A 24926-nucleotide genomic window follows, 5' to 3' on the forward strand; every position below is an offset into this window, starting at 1 on the left:
GAAGTAGATGCTTAAAATCAGTTTTAACATTAAAAACATTAAGTCTGACTACTAGAGAATAGATTTGGGGATTATGGTAGAGTAATATTAGTACACGATTTCAATAATCTTTGCGTTAGTGATGATTGAAACCAGAGTAATGGAAAAACATAATAGTTTGAGAAATTTTCAGGGTTTAGAATTATAAGGTGCACTAAAGGAGAAAATATTTTAGTCTGAATCTTCTCTGATAAATCCACTATTTTAAACCTTAAAATTTATTCTCAATATCATTTTCTCATGCTGAATGAACTGGGATATTATTTTCCTCATGTCATTTCCAAAGAATCTTCTAAGTCATTTTATTTATAAGTATAAGAATTTTTTAAACTCTGGGGTATTTTCTTGCTTGCCTATTTATGAGTTTGGTAAGCTATTATCCAAAAGTATAGAAAATGAATTCACAAAGACCCGCTAATGAGGATTTGAGGGAAGAATAAATACATAAAATAACAGCATTTTAGAGATGATAGAACCCTCAGGAAACTTTTAAAGTAATATTTATGTATTCAACAAATGAGAAAAATAATGGGCAAAAAGGTTAAGTAACTTATAGAAAATATTGCAAAGAGATTTCTTGCAAAAGGGAGAGGGTTGGCTTAGATGACCTCGGTCAGAGAAGACTTTGTGTTTTATGTTTTAATATTTAAGAATCAGGGTCTTTCCTTAGGCTTGATCCCACCTACTTTGCTCTTCTGGTTTTTAGCAGACACAGGGCACTAGACCTCAGGTTTATTTTTCTGTACTTATTTAGACTCTTATTTCCTGGACCTTTTTATACCTGAGTTCAGTGTACTCTTTTGATTTTTGCTCTTTTTTTCCTTCAAAATTGATAAATGGACCACTTTCTTATTAAAGATAATCTTTATTGGAAAACAGATTGAAGATAGAAGCAATAAAAAGGACATTTTACACTGTCAATATTAAAGTTATGTTAACAATAACGGCTGACATCCTTTTTACCTGATAACAGAAGTCTCAGTGGACTTATTCTACATTTATGTTTAAGTTTTTTGTAGATTCATCCCTGCCCCTCAACTGGGGAGGCTGGGAGGCTGGGAGGCTCAAGAGCTGAAGGCTCTTTTCCCCAGCATTTAAAAAAATGCTAAAATATTCAGTTAAGAACAATATTGTACTTTAGCATATGTGGGTAATTTGCATGTTTTAGAAACTCTAGTGATATAAACTCTTTACGTACCTCATACATGATCAGTTCTTAATGACATAACTTCTTAGCCACCAGGATTATTTTTTGCTATAAGAGTATTTGATTTTAGGAGATTTCCTAGTGCTGCAGTTTCATAGTAATAGACCCTGAACTAGATATCAGGACGCTTGATTCTTTTATCTTTGATTCTTGAGAAGTCTTTTCTCAAGACTTCTTCTTGATAAATATGCTGCTTTCAAATGAAATAGATCTTATTATTTTTGCTGATGTATGATGACAATCTCTTTAAAAATATTTCATTTACTTTTTTTAGAGAGAGAGGAAGGGAGGGAGAAATAGAAGAAAGAAAAGGAGAGAAACATCAATGTGCTATACATGGTTACCTCTTGCACACCCCCAACAAGGGACCTGGCTCACAACCTGAACATGTTCCCTGACTGGGAATCTAACTGGTGACCTTTCAGTTTGCAGGCTGGTGCTCAACCCACTGAGCCACACCAGCCAGGGAGACAATATTCTTTTATTTGTACTATTTCCTACTTGGTGGGCATACTTTCTCAGTCTTACTAGTTATTGTTTTGCCATCTCTACTTCCCCCCACCCTTTTTAATTATACCTACAGAAATAAAGGCTCTCTGTGAATCTGAAGCCATTGAAACAAAGGCAAAAGATCTTTCATGAAAATATTTTATCCAAATATACTGTGTCTCGATTCACAATTTTTCTCTTTTGCTTATTAACAAGTTAAGGGAACACAGAATCTTTTTACAGAACATAAATCCATGCAAACACTTTTGAAATATTAAATAGTAATAATTAAAAGAAAATGGGATTTTATGCATGCTAATATTTTATCTTCCCTTAGAAACTTTATAAACTTTTAAAAATATTTAAAAAATTACATACAGTAGGATATTCTTAACTTTTAAATGTATGTGATGATTAGTCTGGGAATGATGTTCAAAGAAAGTGCAGTGCTTTCCTGAGCAGTAGAGAATAAAGGAAGTGACATGCAATTTAGTGATAAGTATCTCTGAGGACTTTCTAATTACCTTCTGATGTGGCATTTATATCTAGAAAATTAATTTACGGTCCCACATCTAAATTTTATGGTCCCACATCTAAATTTAGAAATAAGCTTATAAGATATCATTGCTTAATTATAACAGAAGTATTAACAGAGTAGATTTTTAAAATCTGAATTATTTGCACATTAGAGCATTTCACTAGAGTTTAAGACCTTTTCTAAACCTTTGATTCGATGTACACAAAGAAAAAAATTCTTTTTAAACATTTGCCAACAATGTCCTAATGTGCACTGTAAATACATGATTACATCTGTTTCTTCATACGAGCCTCATAGCGCACACTTAGGGGGCTTTCTTTCTACTGGTACTCAATTGATCTAATTATGCAGGCCCCACTAATGTGCTAATTGGAAGACAGACTTTTTAGCATTCGCCAGAGATTAGATTATAGTCATGGTATCATAATTATTTTGATGGCTTGCCATAGTGAAATTGATGAACTGTGTAGCAGCTGAATTTTTAATTAACTTTTTACTTTCAATCTTATGTAATTTCTGTCTTTATTTTGCATATAAAGTTATATTCCATAGTGTCCTTTGTTTTATTTTTTCAGTTGTGACTGTTCTTCTAATACAGCACATCTCAAATATTTTAATAACATTTTATTGTATATTTACTACACTGTGAAATGAAAGAAAGACAAAACAATGTTTATCTGAAGGCTTAATCCTGGGAAATAGCAGTAAGAAAAATTATATGTTAAAGCCCAGTTGTTGCACAAATTATTTTGTCTTATAAGCCCATCATATTTATATACTACTATATATTCCATCTCCATCTGAGTTCATGACTTTGATTCTAATAAAACACTGTAATGATCTTACTATGTTGCAATCATTGTCATACATTTGGGCACAAAGATAACTATGATATTTCCTCTGGAAGAACTTCATCCAAATGTAGAATTAATGCCTTTAAAAGAGTCTAATGGACATTATTTATTTTAATATAGTTTGAAATGATTCCTTTTTTCATTTACATGTTTATTCTACCTATACTTTGATGTTATGATGGATTCCCAATTAAAAAAAAATTCTGTATAAGAAATTAGGCTCTCATCTTTTTTTCTTAGCCCAGTATTCCAGAGTCTTTTAGCCTTTAGAGAAAAACATATAAAAAGATTGATGTAATTTCAGTATAAATAAGTTTGTAAAAAGATAATCACGTATAACCACTTTGGAAAGCAGTTTGACAGTTTCTTCAAAAGTCCTAAAACTGAAAACTTGCCTACTATTGACCCAAACATTTTACTCCTAGGAGTTTAGTCAAGAGAAATGAGAGGTAGGTGTGTCAGTGTCTGTGGCAATGATGCTAACTAAAACCATTATTATTAACCCAAACCTGGAAACAACCCAAATGTTCGGTAGGTAGTGAATAATCAACAGCCTAGCACATCCATACAATGGAGTACTACAAATGTCAAATGAAAGTGATATGGATGACAAAAGAACATGGTGAATCTCGAAATGATTATGCTGAGTGAAAGAAGCTCAAAACAAAATACTATATAAGATATGATTCCATTCATGTAGCACTCCATAAAGTGGAAACCGATGGGCAGACACCGAAAGCAAGTGACTCTTTACATGTGGATGTGAGTAGACAGTAGGATGGCTTACAAAGGAACACAAGGTAACTTTTGGGGGCAAAAAAAGGTTTATTATTTTGATTGTTATGATTGTCTCATGCATGTGATATGCCAAAATGTATCAAATTGCACCCCTAAATATGTGAGGCTTACTGTATGTCAAGTACACATTAACAAAATTGCAAATAATTACTGAGGGAGATAAGACAAAATTATATATGTCACAAAAATATAGAGAAAAACACATAATGATAACAAATATTAATCATTAAGATGATCATTACATGAATTGGTAACCCCAGAGAATAATGGGTTCACAAAGTGTTCCCTATGAAGAGTTAAATAACTAATTTTTATATCACATATTCAAAGTTTTAAAGTGATCCCATTTATTTTGGAGAGTGAGTAGTATTTACTTTTGATGTCTGCTTTTACCCTTTTTTCTAAGGTAAAATTCTTCACTGCAAAAGAGGTTGACTAATGCTTAAACTTCTCTTTTATTGTCTACATTCTTATTGACTCTTTTATTTTCATTATATTACTATAGAAAAAAATTAGAAAAATTATTTCTATTTTTTTCCTCTACAGTTTTCTTGTCTTGCTCCAACAGTAGAAACCTTCCAGCCATTTTAATTCTGCAGGGTAAGTCATGATGCTATTGAGGCAGAAAATCTTATATCTGATGGTATAATAAGTCAGATTATTTGAAGGTAAAGTAAGTCAGGTTACTGTGATGATGCAAAATAGCACAGTGAGGAGAAATTATTCTGTTTTGGTTGAGGGAAATGTCAAAACAGAACTGCAAGTGGAAGGTCTGTGTTCTTGACCTGGCTGTCACTAGTAAGCAGTAATGTGAATCAGTTATACTATTTGTGGGCAAGAATGCCTACGACTTGGAGATAAATGTTTGAAGGCCTTCAACTATTACTTATTCTGAAAAGAGACTACAAATTATATTTAACTATAATCCTCTGAAGAAATTACTAAATGGTAGGTATTTGATTAATTTTTTGGTGTTAGAGGGCAGATTAGTACTTCTAAGAATTATGCTTGAGTAATATTAGACAATAACAAAATTGCTTTCTAAATGGCAAGGGCTTGTTAACTACTAAGTGTTTGACTGCTGAGTGGAGTTTTACAAGTTTAGGGCCATGGATGAAAGGCTGAACACTGTTAATCAAAGTCTATCCCTTTTATTCATGTCATCCCTAACTAAATAAATATTTTTAAAAAACTAAATGCTTTAAATATTAAAATTTATCTGTTTAAAATGCATAAAAATGTTTTCTTGGGTCACTAAATAGTCTATAGGCGCTTTGTACAACTGAGTCTAGTTCTGACTTAGAACAGGTAACTTAGCTCCTCTCTTTCTTTTATTAATTAATTAAGATGACCTGAAAGGCATTTTAGCATTAAATCTAGTTTTTAAATTCTCAACTAATTTAATAATAGAGAATATATTTACTCATTTTATCCTTATTTACTATTTAGTAAATTTTTGAAAATATTATTATCTGTTTATGAACTGAGAGTGTTAGGGATTTAGTAATACTTTTAACATGTAAAGTCATCAACAAACACTTGAGCAAAATAACTCAGGAGCTCCTCAAACTATCTTGTTTCCTGGCCATGAGACCTGCTGACCACAGGCACATTTTTCGTATAATGACATGATCAAGATACAAAGTCATGAAGCTAATTAACGGTGAAAATTATGTGGAAGGATTTCTAGCTCTAATATAAGGTCAGAGTAAGTAACTTGAAACCCTTTTGAAATTTAAGCTTCAAAATGCTAGGTAAATTGTAACAAACATTGCAAAGATGACCTTCTAAGAAGGTAAGGATATTTATCAGGGATTAGAAAGAGCAGGGCACACAAAACAAGACAACAAAAAAGAGTAAGGCAATTAATAAAAAGAGTGTTTTTAAATTTATTTCCACTTTCATAAATTTAAATTTGGGGTCAATTATATTTCTTACAGAATGCACAATTACTGAACATTTATTTTTAGTAGTTAAGGAAACATTTACTTTTCTCTATTATTCTAAACATATATTCTTTTTAATTTATTTTTTTAAAATTTAATTTTTCCCTGGCTGGTGTAGCTCAGTGGATTGAGCGCAGGCTGTGAACCAAAGTGTCGCAAGTTCGATTCCCAGTCAGCGTACATGCCTGGGTTGCAGGCCATGACCCCCAGCAACCGCACATCGATGTTTCTCTCTCTCTCTCTTTCTCCCTCCCTTCCCTCTCTAAAAAAGAAAAAATAAATAAGTAAAATCTTTAAAAAAATTAATTTTGATTGTATTTGTTCCCATTATCATTAAAGCATGGTCTACCATGATGTGCATCCCGGTGTTTGGAGAGCACAGAGTAATAAGCACAGATTTTGTAGATGCATTCTAACCACCATGTAGGGGGGAAAAATGTATCTTGGTGCTCTATGAGATGGAAAGTTGGAAATGAGACAACACAAAGCCAGAAAACTGAAAGGAGTAAACCCTCCATGAGAGTGGACCCGAAAAACTCACCAACCAACACAAACATTTAATAGGAGACCATTTGTTTGACATCTGATCTCTAAGAATTAAAAATAACTTCTCTTAGAATTCTAATAATGTTCTTATGACTCACACAGCATTGTGATCTTTATACTACCACCAAGTTCTGGATATCCCAATGCTAAGAAATCAATATAAAAATTATCCCTGAAGTAGTGTTCTGTGAGAAAAACATAAAATTACCCTGAAGGGACTTGTTTTTAGCCTGGATGACCAAGATTTCCATAGATAAACCTTTGCCAACCATGAACTCACAATCTGCAATTTCAGTATCAGTGAGGGAGTAATACCCCACAAATGTGATCTAAGTGGCACAACAGACAGCAGAGATAGGCACCTGTCAACTTCAATAATGAAAGTATAACAGCTATTTAAATGAATTTTAAATGATTAAAGGCATAATTAAGGAACTGAAATATAAGATACTATAAAAAGAATAGCAGATTGAAAAGAAATCAAGTAGAACTTGAGAATAAAGACATACAGAAATTAATAATTTTAAAGAGCTCATTATATATGTGTGGAAGCACTTCAGTTGCTTCCCTAATTTCCATTCTCCTTCCTTTCTAGCAGAACTCCTGATTTTGTTTGGGTTGGCAACAAGGCCATAAAAAAAATTACGTTTCTTAGCATCTGTCCAGCTATGGATAAACCCTATGATATCATTTTAGCCAAAGAGTAATGATTCCTTCTTTGTATTTTTTTTATTTTTCCTGACTGAAAAGCAAACAGAAGGAATGCAATGAAGCATCCATTTGCTATCATAAGGCAATCATGGGAATTAACCACATGTTAAGGTTGGCAGAATAGACAGACAATAGCTGAGCCTGGGCACTGGTGCTATTGTAAAGCTGCTGCCGAGCCCTGGGCTGGCAACTTGCAGATAGCGTGTTATGTGATAAAAATAAAATTCTATTTGGTCAGCACTGTAATAGGGCTTTTGTGACATATAGTAGAACAATAGCTAAAACTGATAACCAACCAAGAAGAGAATTACTGTACTGAAAGGTAGCACTGAAGGAATCACCCCAAATACTAAAGAGAAAACTATTTGCAAAATGCAACAAAGAGAGTAGAAAAATGAATGAGAATTCCCAGAATGAATCTAATAGGAATCCCCCACAAAGAGTTAAACATGAAAATTTGAGAGGGATAATATCTAAATAAGTCTAGGCTTACATTTTTCCAATATAAATGAAATGTGAATTCTCAGATTCAGGGCACTGAATCAAGTTCCAATGAGGATAAATAAAAAAGAAATACACAACCAGCTGATCATAGTGAAACAGCAGAATATCAAAGAAAAGAGTATCTAAAACAGCAGAGAAAAATAAAAGGCCAAATACAGCTGTAGAGAAAAATAACATTCTCTTGATAATTTAAACAGAATAAATAGTTTTGTTACAGCAATTAGTGGCTTCTATCAATGTTAGTGGACCAATAAATGGATTCAAGGTTACACTTTCAGGAGTGCATCCTAAAATATACCTCAACACTAGGCTGCCACGTGAACTGCTGCTCCTGCACACTTAGGAATTCAGCTGCCTCAGCAGGAGGTTGTCTGTAGAGCTGCTGGCCCTGGACCCTAGAAACTGCTTCTTGATCAGGAAGCCACATGCTCAAGCTATTTCAACTTGTTGCAACTGCCAGTTTGTCACACTGCCTCTAATGTATTCTCCCCAGCAAAGAATTCCTTATTCACTGTCTCGCAATCACATAACTCAATTCCAAATCTGAGCATACACAAATCATTTGAATGGCACAAACAAATCATGTTTGGATCACTAGCTGTGAAAGTTTTGAGGAAATAGTTTTCAGCTTTGTAGCCTCTAAAATACAGTCAGGCAGAGCAGAAGGAAGTTGAAAAAATGTTAATGAGTCAATCTATATTCATGACACATACCAAAGAAGGATGATTAGCAAAACAACATAATTTTCAGTATCAAAAAACAAGACAGAGGACGGTGGGCCAATATCCTGAGAGTACTGAAAAGACAAATACATTTTTGGAAAACAAAGAATTTACCTTAACAGACCCTTCCTGAAGGCACTATTAAACAATGCACTAAATTAAGAAGGACATTAAAACTAACATGCAAAGATAAATTATTTTCTTTAATAAGAACATATTACTCATAAGAAAATAATAACATAGAGAGTAAGAAATACTCATATCAAAGAAATAACAGATACTTGTTTTATCTAGTACTTTAAGGAAATAGTGTTAAAATCAAAGAATACCATAGTTGTGGTCTTCTGATTTTAATATGAGTAATTTTGTGGATATTTAAATTTATAGTCTTTCAGAGCTATGAAACACCTATACCTATCATTACTCCATTTATATTTAGAAGAAAGTGCAAAGCAGGATTCTAGGTGCTCTACCATTGTTCCTGATCATTAATAGACAATGACATTTTTATACTTCCAAATACCTTCATGTCTATAATTTGTAAGAATGGGGAGAGTGTAACTTTATGTATAACAGATTTTCAATGACTTCTTTAGTCAACTACTAGAAATATAAAATTAAATACTATCAGAACATTAAATTAATACATGTGCATCTATTATTAAGTAACAGTTTTAAAGATGTTCTTGCCTCACTTACTGAATTTTAATCCCTGTTGTTATAGCTCTTAATATATATTAAAGATTAATACACAGTGGCTATTCTCATGTTTAAAATAATCTATCCATTGCCTAATGAAATTTGAGTTGTTGGATATGGTAGGTGGAATTTTTAAAATGCCTCCCAAAGACGTTGTGCCCTAATCCCTGGAATTTGATGAATTATCACTCCCATGATTAAATTGTGATGTATGGCATAGTTGACTTTAAAACAGGGAGATTATTATGGATTAACCAAGTGATCCCAATGGTGAACCCTTGAGAGTGGAGAATTTATTCCAACTAGGGCAGGAGGAGAAGCGAGAAAATTTAGGATTCGGAGGAGGACTGAATAGTTTGTTGTTGTTTTGAAGATGGAGACTGCCACCAGAAAAGGAATTTGGAGAGTCTCTAAGCAGGGAGACGTCCTCAGTTAATAGTATGGAAATAAGGACTTGCTCTAGTTGCAAGGAAATGAATTTTACCATTTATAGCTTGGTAATAGATTCTTCCCTTGAGCTTCCAGGTTGATAGCCCAGACTTCCTGACTTGTGGATTTTAGATTGAGGTACCATGAGAATAGAACCCAGCCATTCCCTCCCCAGACTACTAACATACAGAACTGTGAGCTAATAAAAGGACATTGTTTTAGACTACTATATTTGTGGCAATATATTATACAGCTTTAGAAAATGAATATATTAGTCCGAAAGGTGATATACTTATTTTTTCATACCAAATTTATTGAATGTCCCTAAGAAATAATTTGACCTGATCTGTTAAAATTAATCTGTTTAAAATTTAACAGATTAAATAAGGTAAAGAGCAGGTATTTTGATTCCAACAAATATTTGTTTCCCTGCTCATCTAAAATGTAATTTGATTATCTTTTGTATTTTATGTATTAAAAAACTGTATAATTATATCAAGAGTATTTTTTGATGCTTAGAAACATCATCAAATGATGATGTAATCACTGATTAATGTGACAATACCTTTGAACTACATGAGTGCTGAAAATGCAGAAATGATAATGAAATGCAGACACAGTTCTGAGAAGTAAATGTCTTTATTACCTTTATTGATTTAAAAAATCAAAGTAGGGACAATTTTTCATACTTCACAAAACAGAATAAGCCATATTCATAAAATCAAGAGTAGGAAATGTAGTGCATTAATAATTAGATTTTTCAGCAACATTGTGGGTAATATTCAAGAATGGCACATTGTGCTAGTGTTTAATTGGAGCTTTTCTGCATTTTCCTGTGGCACATGCATCAACTTTAATTTATATTGCCTAGATTTTTATATTATACATTAAAAATGATTAGTATAGTAATTTAATTTGTCTCCAAAAATCAAATTTTTACAGATCTTAGAAAATACTATATTGTTTGGCCAAAAACCTTTCAGAGTGCAGTATATTTTGTAATATTAAATTCAATATTTTGCTTGGAAAAAGGGAAAGTCAAAGGCAGTGGTTTTTAACTAACTTTTGGAAAGAAGGAAGGGAGAAATCAAGGACTAGTGAGGATCCTAAGAGTATTAAAATTTGAGCACCTTCTTTTCATTTTGAAAAAAATTAAATTGGTTTGCCAAAACAAAGGCTTTAGAAATGTTTTGAAAACCTCATCTCCAAATTTAATGTAGTGTTCATAAAAAATTAGTTTTAATCAAACACTAGTTGGAATCAAAGTTATACTCAAAGATTTTTAAAATTTATATTCCGTTATAAATAATGAAATATGATAATAGAATGACCAAGGGTTTCAGAAAACATAATTTGCATTTTAAGTGATATTAACAATAATTTTAAAAGGAATTCATTTCAATTTTTTGTGTTATATAATGAAATAAAGAATGCAAAATAATGTTTGTACCCTCACATCCATGGGAATACATAAAGGGGGACTCCCCAAAACCCAAAATTACTTCTGGAGAGTGGGCTCCTTATAGTACAGGCTTCCCCCACTAGGTGAGTGTTCTAGGAACCCATCTGTATCAGTGTAACAGCTGGTGTTGTTGTAAGGCTGCGTTCGGCTTCAGTGAATTGTTTTTGAAGACTCTTTTAGCATGTTTGCCCATTTCATGACGGGTGATTTACAAGTGCAACTGTCTACACCATGCTGAGTGTTCAGCAGTTTTTGACTGAAAAGGTTGTGGCCCCCATTCCCCACCCTCGCAATTCACTTGATCTTGCCCCAAGTGACTAAAAGGGTATCAAAGTTGTTGAGTTCAAAAACTGTTTTGAGAAGTGGAAAAATATCTTGGTAGGTGTAGTGAATCAAATAGAGAGTACTTCGAAGGTGACTTAAATTTTTCAACATGTAAGAATAAATACACAATTATTTTATAAATTAATTCTGGGTTTTTTGGTCCCGCCCTTCCTCTTGTTTATACTGGTGACTTGGAGGGAGTTTGCAGGACTGAGTGTTCCTGGTTTCTGGGAGAATTACAGCCAGCTCCTTATGCCTGCTAAATCAGAAGCCTGACCCACAGTGTGGCGGGTAGTAAAGGGTAAAGGGGGTCAAATACGTGTGATGGAAGAAGGTTTGACTTTCGGTGGTGGGCGCACAATGCAATATACAGATGATGTATACAGATAGAATTGTATACTTGAAACCTATATAATCTTATTAACCAGTGGCACCCTGATAAGTTTAATTTAGAAAAGGATGCAGATCAACTTATATTATGGAAAGACTGGAAGAGAGTTGATTTTGCCTGCTGTTTCTGCACTGAGCTCTAGGAGAATAGCCCTGGTGAGTTCTGCACTCCTTAAGAATTGCTTCTTAATGCTAGTCTTGTGAGTCTTGTGGATGGATATAAGCCTGTTGGCTTTTAGAGATAGGTGTTTTGGGAACCCTTCCCTCTGGTGGGAGTCTGAAAACTTGGGGCACTGTTTGTGGAGTCCAAACCCTTCACTCCTTTGGGAGAGGCAAGGACCTGAGGGTTCCCTCCTGATTGTTTGACTGGGTGCCAGGAATAAGGTTTACAAGTGAGAGTGCGTCTCAGCCTTTCCTAACAATTAAGATGTGTGTAGTTTCTCATTCTTTCAATGTGTAGTTGTTCAGCTAATCTCCGGATCTAGTTGAGGTATCAAAGGGAACTATTCTATATTTAGCTGTATTTGTGGAGGGGAGTGCTCAGAAGCCTCCCGTATCAGCATCACTTCCCAGTAAATATTGAATGTTTATTATTTTGATTATGAATTGATCACTGATTTTTGTTCATTAGCTAATTTAATTTGTTTAAATTCAGCTAGTCATATCCTTTTCCCTTTTTTATTGTAGAATTTAAAATTTTCATATTGCTTTCTAAGAGCTATTTATGTACTACAGAGAAGAACCCATGAACAACAACTGTACTGCTACTAACAATGGTTAATTGCTGATTGGGATATATTGTTTGTCCCTAAATTTTTTGCCATAACCATTTCATATAAAAGTTTAAAAAATTTTTTAGACGTTTATTGATCTTTTATTCTGAGTCCGTAATTTTAGAATCCTTATCATCTTAAAAATAGCTAAATATTTATATTAGTTCTTGATATGTTCTTTTTTTCACACACCATTTCACATTTTGGGTTTAGGAAATATTTCAAAAATATGGAAAAGGATAGAGACTAACAAATCAAAGACTTTCATTCATTATCTTGCTCTATCACTCATCCTCAAACTGGACAGAACAATCTAAGCCAAGTATATATCACATATAGGTTTTGTGGCTTTCTTGTAACCCTATTCACTATTGAATTGTATGGTAGGTGATTATTTAATCTGTCATTCAAGTTGATTTGTATGCATTTGCCAGTTTGCAATGCCTAGTGGGCATTCATCTAAAGCAACTCTGCCCAGATCAGTCCCTTTCATGGTCCTACCCCAACCCCCAGCCTGTTTGCCACTTTGAACCCAAGGAGTTCATGGAAAACAACAGTGCTGTCTGTTATAAGAAAGTTTTCTCTCTATTTCTGACTATAATATTTTCCTTTTGTGATGGGTTTTCCAACAATGCACATTCTCCTGTTCTTTATTAGCTACCTGTATAATCTGAGAGTGACAGATTTTCAATAGTTGCAGAAATTTAAATGGATTACTTTTCCTGTGAAACACGTTAAATTGTTTTAAGTGTTCAATTAAAGACAAATGTGATTTTGATTTAAATGTTCAATTAAAGACAAATGTGAATTAAAATAGTCTTTAATTTCAGAGGACTTTTTGACCAAAGCGTGAAATGGGGATCTATAAAGGAAACAGCAGGTAAATTTGAGTTCAAAGAGTTAAATACTTTCTATAGCAAAACTTTAGTTTACTAAAAATTTAAAAATTACTCCAAAACACTTCACTAAAGATAAACAAAACTCTGAAAATTTCTAAATCATAGAACAGATGCTATAAATAAATGCAAAGGACAATTATAAACTGGAAATAATATTGTAAACACACGTGAAAGACAAAGGCTATTTTCTTTTTTTAAGATTTTTTTAATTTATTTACTTTGAGAGAGAGAGAGAGAGAGAGAGAGAGAAACAGAGAAACATCAATATGCGGTTGCTGGGGGTTATGGCCTGCAACCCAAGCATGCACCCTGGCTGGGAATTGAACCTGCGACACTTTGGTTTCAAAGGCTATTTTCTTAATATAGAAAAATTTATAAAACAAGAAAGAAAAAATTGCTCAAACAAGAAATTGAGTTATAGATTGCTATGTAGATATAAAAAGATGCTCATATTTACTCAAAACTAAAGAAATATAAATTTAAAAAATGAAAATATGTTTTCTCATATAAGGGATTTTTAGAAGACAAAACTCAGTGTTAGTGAGGGTAGAGGAAGCAGATGCACTATCGGGATAAAACCTTTCAGAAGCTTTTTGGTAATTTCCACCAAAAGTTAAATTAATAATTTAATTTAACTTTAACGATTCAAATTTTCAGGAATATATTTTGTTTATATTTGCACATAAGCTGATAAAAATGAATACAAATTCATTTACTATGTAGTTGTTTATAACAATGCAAAAGTGGAAGCAAGCCAAATGTTCATTGCCAAATGCTGGTGTAAGTCACAGAGTAGCATAATATAGGAGTGATCTTTGTCAGCTGGAACTGTGCAGTTGGTAGGAGACTTTCTTTTCTATTTTCTATTAAAATTTTTACAACAAGAATATTATGTAAAATGCAGCAGTGTAGTGACGGGAGGGGAAAGTAGAGCAATAACTGATTTCATCAAAGATGATCTATATTGGCCGGCTGGTCTGGATGGTATTGATCCTGGGCGTCTGAGCCAGGGGCAAATGGTGGGGGCAGGATGCGGTGTCTCCGCTCTTTTAATGCTAATCGATATTATTTATTTCAGGTAAACTGTGTTGTATACCAACTTTTGGTTTCCATTCAGGACTATATGGTTTAATATTCCCCTTCACTTCTGGTGTGTTGGGTTTTTTGTTCACTTGCTTTTGCTTTTTATTTTACATGTATTTCTTTTCTATGTTTGTCCTGAATAACCTGCACATTGGGGTGGCATATGAGAGAAGTGAACGAGATGCTCTTCATGAAAACATGAACTTTTCTGTTTTCTCTTATACTTGTCTTTTTTGTCATACACTTTTGTCCATGCTTAGTGACTTTCCCTGTCATTGTACAGGCAGCAATATGGACTGTGGGTCTTATAAATTAGAAATTTAGTTTTCTCCAGGTAGTCGTGTCTTTATTTGAAAGTGTGTTTTATAAAACCAGAGCCTGGGCCTAGAAAAATTACATTTTATTTAATATATTGAAATGTAGATTCCCAATACTATAGCAAAAACATTTAAAAATTGTTTAATAAATAATGCTTTTTAAAAAGAATGGATTCATTCTCCTGAAATGCATGGGAAATGGTTAAAATAATTTCTTTTAGCATGACATTTCTTCAATAATGTTAATAAATGATAGAAACCTTTATGCCATTTTATTTTTCATGTCTAACAAAGATATTTGTTAAATTATATTTGGCTAATAATCAAGTTACAATTCCATGTCAGTCTTTGTGCATTTAATCATTGAAACAGATATACCGATACTTTTCTGAACTTCTTATTCTAAAATTATTTCTGACAGTAAAGAACATAACATTTTTTTTTCTTTCAAAAGGTACTTGTAGTAGTTGTTTTTTAAGGGGAGATCAAGTACCACCCATATATCTGAGCAATTAGAAACAATATTTACAATGAGTCAGGATAATAGCTAATGTTTAAGTGGTATTACCTATGTGCCTGGCACTCTGTGTTGCACCTATAGTAACTCACTTAATCCTTTCAACAACCCTAGGAGGTGGGAACTGTTATTATTATTCCCACAGTACCACTGAGGATACTGAGACATAAAATACACCCATCATTATAGGGTTAGTAAACCTTCTGAGCCAGGGCTTGGACCTAGGTTTCACTGCTTTGGAGTCTTCACTACTAGTGAACACTAAGGCCAATGCTTAGAAAAGACTCAGTGAATGTTTACTGTTAGGCTGCTAGACCAATACTAAAATAGTGTAGCACTTGAAAACAGTATCATTTAAGTAGCATTTTATTTATAGTAGTGAGGGAAACATTACAGCAATTCTTCAAAGGAAGGAAATAGAAGAAGTAAGGATATTAACTGTTTTTGTAGATGATAATAATCTTTCTTCCTTAGGGAGCTAAAAATATTTTAGATGATTTTAGATGACTATATAACCTTTATATGTATGGCTCTGGAAAATAGTAATAGCACCGCTGAAGTCCTTTCATTTAATGTTTTATTCTGCTTGTTTTGTTTCTTTATCTATTCTAGTGATTTTCAACTGGTGTGCTGCATAATTTTTTAAAAAGATTTTATTTGTTTATTTTTAGAGATGGGAAGGGTGGGAGAAAAAAAGGGAGAGAAACCTCAATGTGTGGTTGTCTCTTGAGCACCCCCTACTGGGGACCTGACCCTCAACCCAGGCATGTGCCCTGACTGGGAATAAAACTGTGACCCTTTGGTTTGCAGGCCCGCGCTCAATCCACTGAGCCACACCAGCCAGGGCTGCAAGAATTTTTAAAATCCACAATACCTGACTACTTAGGGACACTGATCTCTTTTTCCCTCAGATTGTCAAATTAAAAAAAAAAATGACAACAGCCAATGCAACAATGGCTGTCTGGTGTGAATCAAAATTATACCTATTTTTTTAGTCAGATTGGCAAAAAATATATTTTTTGATGTGCTGCAGAATTTCACTAATTAGTTTATGTGTGCCATGAGATGAAAAAGTTGAAAATTGTGGATCTATTCAACCAATAAACACTTAGTGTAACTAAAAATGTGCCATTAAACTTGACATTAAATATAAGCTAACTTGAACAATTCTTTAGTGTAATATAAGCATTATAAATCTGGAAGATGATGCATATTGAAAATATATTTGATTCATCATAAAATATATTTGTAGGCTCATTAAGGGAGAATAATTAGGTTTCCTACATTTAAAATGGACAATTTGACTTTTGCTGTTGATGTCTATAGTCTATGTGTCATAGAATGGGAAACAATTATTTGTGTATGTAGTTAATATTACCAGAACCTCTCTCTGTCTACACAATGCTCATTTCCTCTTATTCTATACCTTTTTTGTCTTAATCACCTTGCTTTCCCTCCCCTTTTTTCCTTTTTTCATGATCTATTCCTCTCTGTAATCATTTCTATTCTTCTCTGTATAATCATAACCATCTTTTAAGTAGCTAATATGATGCTAAGATATTTATAGCTTACACAAAGCAAGCCTGGGCCATCCTGCCCACTCTTAGCTTATTATTGCAGAGGCAACCTCAAAATATAAATAGTTCTATGCCTCATCTCATTGCCAGTATCCCAGGAAGAAAAGAGAAAGATGCGTCCCACACAGTGACTCAATAAATATTTCTGAACATGACCTTCAGCATACACCAGGGTGGAAGGGGTTGGATGAGTGGGTGAGATTCTTGAGGGCCTTCTTGAGGTTGATATAAGGCTGTGAATACAAGCTGGCAACTCTGACTTCAAGTTCTGTGGTATTTCAGTGTCATTGCCTTGAAATAATCCCTCTTTTATACAAGGGATAATTCTTGTCTTACTGAACATAGGTAGGTGACAATAGGGGCCATTTGACTTTAAAAAGTCAGAACATTACAAAGTGATCTGAATCTTCCTTGTAGACATAATTTTCACAACACTGCTATCCAAATTTATACATGTCTTACAAATCACATTCAAAATTTACCTCTTCTAAATTCTCTAAATTTATCAAGATGATTTTAGTGTATTATTAAATCTGTCCAGTTGGCCTTGGGAGCAATTATACACATTTTTAAAGAGTCACTTACATTAATCCTTTCTTTCTTTTCACATTCAACTTAGGAAATAAGTTGATTTGTATTGAGTTGATAAAACTGAAGAAATTATATCATGTCAATTAGAGCTGTTATAACTGGCAATAATCTATGCTTTTTTCTGCCTAGTAGCATTAACATTTACAGGAAGGAAAAGGTTATGCAGGTTCTTTCTGTTCACGTGCTTTACTTTAACTTGCTGAGATATACATTTTTCTCTGTAAAACCAATGTCAAAAGTGGTCATGGAAAGCTCAGGCATCAAATGAAAAAGTCATTTTTCTGATAGAAATGAGAAAGAAGTGCATCTCACATAAAATATTAATCAAATTGAACTACAAGTAGGACCCATTGTAATGATTTTATGAAAATTAGTCCTTGCTCAGTTTGCATGTATGCATCCATACCTCTATATCATTGCTGAAATCACAAATTACAGCTATCTTTATTAGAAACAGGAACATCTTTAGGGAAAGCAGTACTTGAGCAGTGTTTACCAACACAAATTTTATATGGAACTGATTACATGTGAGAAAAATTTAAGCACCATAGGGGCTGAGAATACTTTAAGCAAATAGTGTCAGCCTTAATATTATGGGGGAGCTCAGTATCAGGCCAAATAAGAGCAGGAAGGCTTCAAGACAGGCAAATACTGATAGATTCATTCACTCATTTGTTAAGTCATAATCCACTCAGTGATTTAAAATATTAATTGATTACTTCCTGTGTGCAAGACACTTGCCTTCACGAGGATACAAAAAATGAAAAAAACAGATGCTTTCTGAACCCTCAAGAAGATTACATTCCTGTGGGGGTGGATGATATTAAACAAATAACGAGATTTACATAACTGCAAGTGTAACCACCGCTGCAAAGTTAAGAAATATGTACCCTTTCTTTAACTTTATCCTCACTGGAGGACATTTTTTTCCATTGCTTTTAGAGACAGAAGAAGAAGGAAAAAGAGAGAGGTCGGGAGAGAGAGAGAGAGATAAGCATTGGTTATTGGTTGCTTCTCACAGGCTCCCCAACCAGTAATTAAACCTTCAACCTAGGCACATTCCCTGACTAGGAATTGAACCCGCAACCTTTCAGTATATTGGATGATGGATGCTCCATCCAACTGAGCCACATTGGCCAGGGCAAGAGCTGTGTATTCTAAAACACATGGCAGGAGACCTGACAGAGCTAATGGATTCAGGGAAGATTTTAGACCCAAAGAATGAGCAAGAATTAGACAACAAAGCCAATAAGTCATGGGTCAAAACACCTTTTGATAAAGATTGTCTAAAATCATGGGTAGTATTCTAGAAGCGAGTTTGTTTTTTTTTTAGTGTTCTAGTGCTCTCCAAGGCAGAGAGCTATGACTGAGAGTGCTACTTGCCTATCCAATATTTATTCTCTTTTTCTTCCTTACTAACAGAACACAATTTTATTTAGAAAAACAACATTCCCAAGTAAAGCAATTATTTTTTCTAGGTATCCTTCTATCTGGTTATTTGACACAGTCTTAACTATACAAAGAAAGCAAAAGATACTGGATTGTGCTTCTAGGAAAGTGCCTCTGAGAAGGCTGTTTTAGCTGTTAACCACAATTTTGACCATTTGACCTTGCCCTTCATTTCTGAAATGAGAATGTTGTGGCAGCAGCTGTGGTCAGTACCTTGAGAACATATGGACAGGACCATCCTCTAAGTCAGTTACAACAGAAGCAGTCTAAATCGGGGCCCAGCACCTAGTGCTGCTGTGGAGCCCCTCTGCTCCTGGGTTCCCATAATCAGTCTTCTTTAATTTGAGAGAATACGAGAAAAATCAATCTGCAAACATGCTGGGTAAATAAAATCTTATCTGAGGAAACCTTGCTTTCTGTTTCATCAGATGGTTTTATCTTCTTTCTGCTTTTGTGTTGACAAAGTAAGAAATAAGTGTTCAAATAAATATGGTATGTTTGCTTACCATGCTATTTAGATGTATATGTGATTATGTAAAAAATATGTAAAGAATAATTAAGAAGTGAGGATGTCTCCTCTAGCTGAGGTGACCAAAAATGCTTCATGGTGACACTTCAGTTTGTCAGGAGTCTAGGCAGCTAGGTAGCCCAGCTGCTCAGGTCCAGAACCCATGTTCTCATGAGCTCTGTGGCATGTTGATGCAGGCTGAACGTCATTGGAAGCTGAAATAGGCTGTGGGTCCAAGAAACATCTCAAGGAGTAATGATGATTCTAAGTTTGGCCAGACGATACTGGAGAAGATAGGTGGTCTAAAGGAAAGGGTTTAAAGGCTCAGGAGCAGGGAGCCACAGATCATATTAAAGTTCAAGTTAAAAATAACTACCTGGGACTTGGAGCTATGTTCGACAAGGAAGACAACTGGATTGCTCATTGGGATGATTTTAACCAGCTTCTGGCTGAACTGAACAATTGTCATGGGCAGTACTCAGATAAAAAGGAAAAGAAATCTTTCAGCCTTGAAAAAAAGAACAAAACCTCCAAAAATTGTGTTCATTGTATGAAATTCACAAAAGAGAAGGGTCTATCAACTCAGGGCAAACCAGATTTTCACTGTATTTTGGGAAAAGGCAGAGTAAGAAGACTCCCAAGGATGATTCCAACCCTGCATTTCCAGGTAGGAATAGAACCTCCACTAGGACAGCCATGCCTTCGCCCTCCAGGAGGACTTGGCCAGGCAGATGGCACAGCTAAAGACTAACCATGGGTCATATCTGCAGGGCCTGACCTTCTGGAGACCCAAGTGGAAAGGACAGGGGAAATGAAAGAAAGAAAGAGGCAAAAAGATACAAATATGGAGAATTATACCCAACACAAGACCAAGAATAAGAGAGACCAAGTTGAGCGGCAGCTCAAAGACCCTCACTGGGATGACAATTTGGATGCTTCTGCTGAGGATGGAGAGCACTGTATGTGGCCACTGGATGACCAGGACTTACCACCAAACATATGTTTCCATTTGTTTGTGTCTTCCTTAATTTCTTTCTCCAGTGTTGTGTAGTTTTCTGAGAACAGGTCTTTTACTTCTTTGGTTAGGTTTATTCCTAGGTATTTTATTTTTCTTGTTGCTATATCAAATGGGAGTTTTTTCTTGATTTCTGCTTCTGATGTTTTATTGTTGGTATACAAAAATGCCTTTGATCAGAAGGTATTTTAAAAGATAACTCAATAGAAACAATTGAACCTGAAAAACATATGGAAAATATTAAACAAAATGAGGAGTTTCTGAAACCTGTGGGTCAATGTTTCATATTCCAATATATAGTATATGTAATGAGATTTCCACAAGGAGAGGTGAGGTGCAAAATAATTTTTTTCAAAAATAGTAGCGAAAACTTTACAAATTTAATGAAAACTGTGAATACACAAACGTAAGAGGCTCAAAGAACTGCAAGTAGGATAAACATAAGAACACACACTTGGAAACATCATAATTAATATTTGGTAAGCCAGAAATGAAGACAACATCTTGAAAGTGAAAAGCAACATATTACGTACAATGAAAATAATATGAGTATTATTTCCATCAAATATTATTACCATTTTCATTGTATGCAAATTAGTTAATAGATTATTTAATGTAAAATAATATTATCAATAATATGATTAATTACGAGCTCTTAGAAATAATGGAGGCCAGGAATCAGGGAAATAACATATTCAAAATGCTGAGAGAAAAAAAATCAATCAATAATTCTATATCCAGTGAAACTATCATTAAAAGCTGACTGTGAAATAAAGATATCCCCAAACATTTTATTGCAGCATGGTGAAAAATTAAAACTCAGGCTCAAACTTTATTGTGCTACAGCTTGGAAGGTTGCTGAGGGATCTAACTTGTCTTTCCTCGGTAGGGCTCAGGGGCTTAATTGTGGATGTTTATAATCAGTTTTGGAAGATTAGCACACACATGCAGCTTAACATGTTTGAGGCCAGAGGGCATGTAAAATTCACATGTCAAAGAGTCATGAAACTCAGAAGAGATACTCTGAATTTAGATGAAATCAGCAGTTAGGCTTGGGTTTTGAGTGGTTAATATGGGGGTTCTGGGCATGGGGAATTTTGCAGGGGCTTTCACTTGACATGACTAAAATCACAGAGTAAGTCAAGTGGTTTTTCCAAAATACAAGTGACCTGCTTCACCTTTGAAGTTAGCTGAAATTAGTGGTTTATTTTTTTAATTGCCTGGGACATGTCTTCATATGATTTACAACTAATTAACTGCTTTTGATTTTTTGTTGTTACTGTTGTTTGGGGTTTTAAATACAAGGAGCTTCCCTTCTAAATATCCTGTTGGCATTTCTCTTTAGGCAAGGGAGATATCCCCAGGGCTACATATAGTCCTGCACCTAATAGAAATAGTAGTGTTAATGACAATGATGTCGATGAAAGGAAACACCAGTCCTTATGTCTCAGATACCATTCTAAGGCTTTTATATACATCAATTATTTTAATTCTATGATTATTATGTCATTTTGGGGTGGATCCTGGTTTTACATATGAAGTCAGGACATCTTAGACTTACCTTTAATTTGCATTGAGGCATAAGTTTTATTTCATCAGATATTGTGTGACATTTTCCCTAATTGCCTCTTCCAGTTTGTCTCCCCACTGCGGCCTCTGGGAAATGGACATCGCTGCTAGCACTGCTGGTCCCCTCACGAAAATGGAATTTTTAATGCCCTGTGTTCCTTTGAATAACTGGCTGTCACTTCAAAGCCTGGAATGTAGTCTGTGACCTAAATTCATATTTTAGCTAAAAAATTAGGCCAGGAAAATGAGAATCAGACTTTTTTTAGCTGTTGTGCTGGGACTCAGTTTCTTGTGCAAAGCACTGGAATTTCCCAAGCATAGAAACAGGACTCAAATGTTTATTATATCCACTCATCATATGCTTCCCCTATATTCTGTGATGTATAAAGGATCATGAACAGATATTTGATGATCTTATCTATACACACCATTTTCTCCCACAATGGTGTTTAGGGTCTATGTATAGGTATTATTTAAATTATTGGTGGTAGACAGGATTTCAGATTTTAGTACTAATCATTAGTCTAGGAAATTTACTTGAAATATTAATCCAACATAGGTCAAATAAAATGAGACTTGAAGATGAGTAAGTAGAGCTCAGAAACCTTGAAAAAGGACACAGTAAGAACAATTTTTTGGATAAGCACAATTACAAAATTTCCTACTTTTGCTTTAAGGCATTAAAAGGAAAAAGGCCCCTGGGTGCCAGCAGCCAAACTACCTTCATCTCCAGGCAGCCCCTGGAAGGGGAATGGGTGGTGATGCCAGCCAGGGTGTTATAAGAAGCAGGAACAATAATAGCTTCTGACACGAAAATTAAAATATGTAATAGAGCTGATCAAGATCTTTGCCAAGCTTTCCAAAAAATGCTCTGAGTTTACTATGACTCACAATTTCTTTGTGCTTTTGCATTCTTTTCCACTTTCCTTTCACATACCAAAGAAGCAGTCCAAAAAGATCCAAAAGTCATCTCTAGAGCTACTGCTACTATTGCTTATCCTCAGTCAACCATTACTAAATATACTGTTGATGCAGGCAAGAAGATAATAGCTGTTGACATTCCTTAGATGACTTCCCGGTTGTGGCATTTGGTGTTTGATACAGGGCTTAAACCAGAAATGTGGGGTTTCATGTGAAGTTCTCCTTCAGTTATGATCAGCACTGTAACCACATTTAGTAACATTTTGGAAGTGGATGGTCATGTTATTGGCATATACTTAAGGATGATAATAGGGATACAAGAAGCAAGAGAAAGTATGTTTTATAAAATGTGGCTCTTGGACTTTAAAAATATGTCTTCTTGGTATCCAAATTTGTTTGACTTATTTAAAATAGTAAAATACTTTGTCTATTAGTCCAAACCCTGGTTATTTACTCTTTCTTTTCCTTTTGGCATTGAAATTAGCTTTTGTAGAATAGTAAGGTTAGCTAACACTTTTATAGAATCAGGTATTAAGTATTTTATTTCTTTTAACTCAGTTAACCCTCACAACAACCCCATGACATATTATATAAATACTCTCATTTTTCCCACTGTCAAAGGAGGAAACTGAGGATCACAGAGGTTAAGTGGCTTCCCTAGGGTCTCACAGCAAGTAAGGAGATATTTGGGCCCAAGGAATCTAGTGCTAAAGTCTACACCCCTAGCCAAAATAGTCTTCTGCCTACCAGTAAATAATTAAAAGTTAAAAACTTATAATTCACATATAACATGTTATATTTTTTAAAAAATTGAGGACAATAAGTTTTAAAAAGTTGTCATTAAGCTATTTATCTAATGCTTTACAGAAATCAATTGTGCAACAAATTTATATTTTATTATTAATTTGGTTTAGAATTATTATTGGATTTATTAATATCCCTGTGGTTTATGTTGATTAAAAATGTTAATATAACTGTAGGACATATAAAAAGCCATAAATGATGAAAAGGGAAGCCTTCCAACTTAATTGGAATCTATTAAAATGAAATAAGCAATCTCGTTTGTAGAATAAACAAAATATGCTCACATAGAAGAGTAAAACAGAAATAGTTTTGTGGCTTATGAAACAATAATCATTGCTTTCATTTTTGTATGGAATTTGATTTTCATTATGAAATTTAAAATGAGACTTTGATCTATATTATGAAGACAATTTATTTTGAGAATATGGATCTAAGTTTCATAATTCTGCTTATTTTATCTTATTTTTGACAAATGATTTTATATTTTTAGTAGGAAGGCACAGGTTTAGCGGTACTCTTTCAAATTTCTATTTTAATAATTAATTAAAGAAAGTTTTCCATTTTTCTACTTATACCATTGCTTAGTGTGAACACCTATGCTGTATTTTTTTGGATATTTTCTTTACTCTTTAAAGCTAAATGTATTAGTTAATAAAATTATACAGGTTTTATGTATACAATTCTATAATATATCATCTGTACATTGTTTTAGATAATTTCTATATAAAATATGTTTCTGCTCATCCACTGAAAATTTTTTTCAGGATATTCCAACATCAGGCAGCTATGAGATGTTCAAAAATCATATGAGCTGTCCCATGTTCAACACTGATACATGCCACCTTGTAGTATTGTGGCCACAGTGAAACATGCCTCCTTTCTTAGCACAACTCCTTGGTGTCCAGACAAAATAACTGATGGACCAGATAAGATTGTATTCTGAAAACAATGGACAAAATCTAAAGTTTGCATATTAAAACAGACAATTATAAACATACATTCACATTTACCAAGCCTCTTTTCATTGTGTAGGACAAAAGCAAAAACAAAAAACAAAACTCTTCTTATTCAGTGAAAGATTTTATATTTTTTAACTATAAAAAGGTTTGGTGTTTTATGTTTCTTAATTTTACCAAAGATAAATTTAGCAATTTTTTCAGCTAATACAGTTATCTTCTATTAAGGAAAACCCCCAAATTCTCAATATGCTAGAGTTGTAAAAGGTACTTAACTATGGTTTGGAAC

At 33.9% G+C, this 24926-nt stretch overlaps 1 protein-coding gene across 1 annotated transcript in view; it reads left to right on the forward strand.

Annotated features, from left to right (window-relative positions):
* The window catches only part of STPG2 (sperm tail PG-rich repeat containing 2), a 175675-nt gene extending 151051 nt beyond the window's left edge, over window positions 1–24624 (forward strand). The window contains 2 exon segments of the mRNA XM_028506247.2: window positions 20143–20331; window positions 24473–24624. Of these exon segments, the coding sequence (XP_028362048.1) occupies window positions 20143–20331; window positions 24473–24624 (341 nt within the window).
* The last annotated feature ends 302 nt before the right edge of the window (window positions 24625–24926 follow it).

The sequence above is a fragment of the Phyllostomus discolor genome, chromosome 1, assembly GCF_004126475.2.
Source record: "Phyllostomus discolor isolate MPI-MPIP mPhyDis1 chromosome 1, mPhyDis1.pri.v3, whole genome shotgun sequence".
In the NCBI taxonomy this organism is placed as follows: Eukaryota; Metazoa; Chordata; class Mammalia; order Chiroptera; family Phyllostomidae; genus Phyllostomus; species Phyllostomus discolor.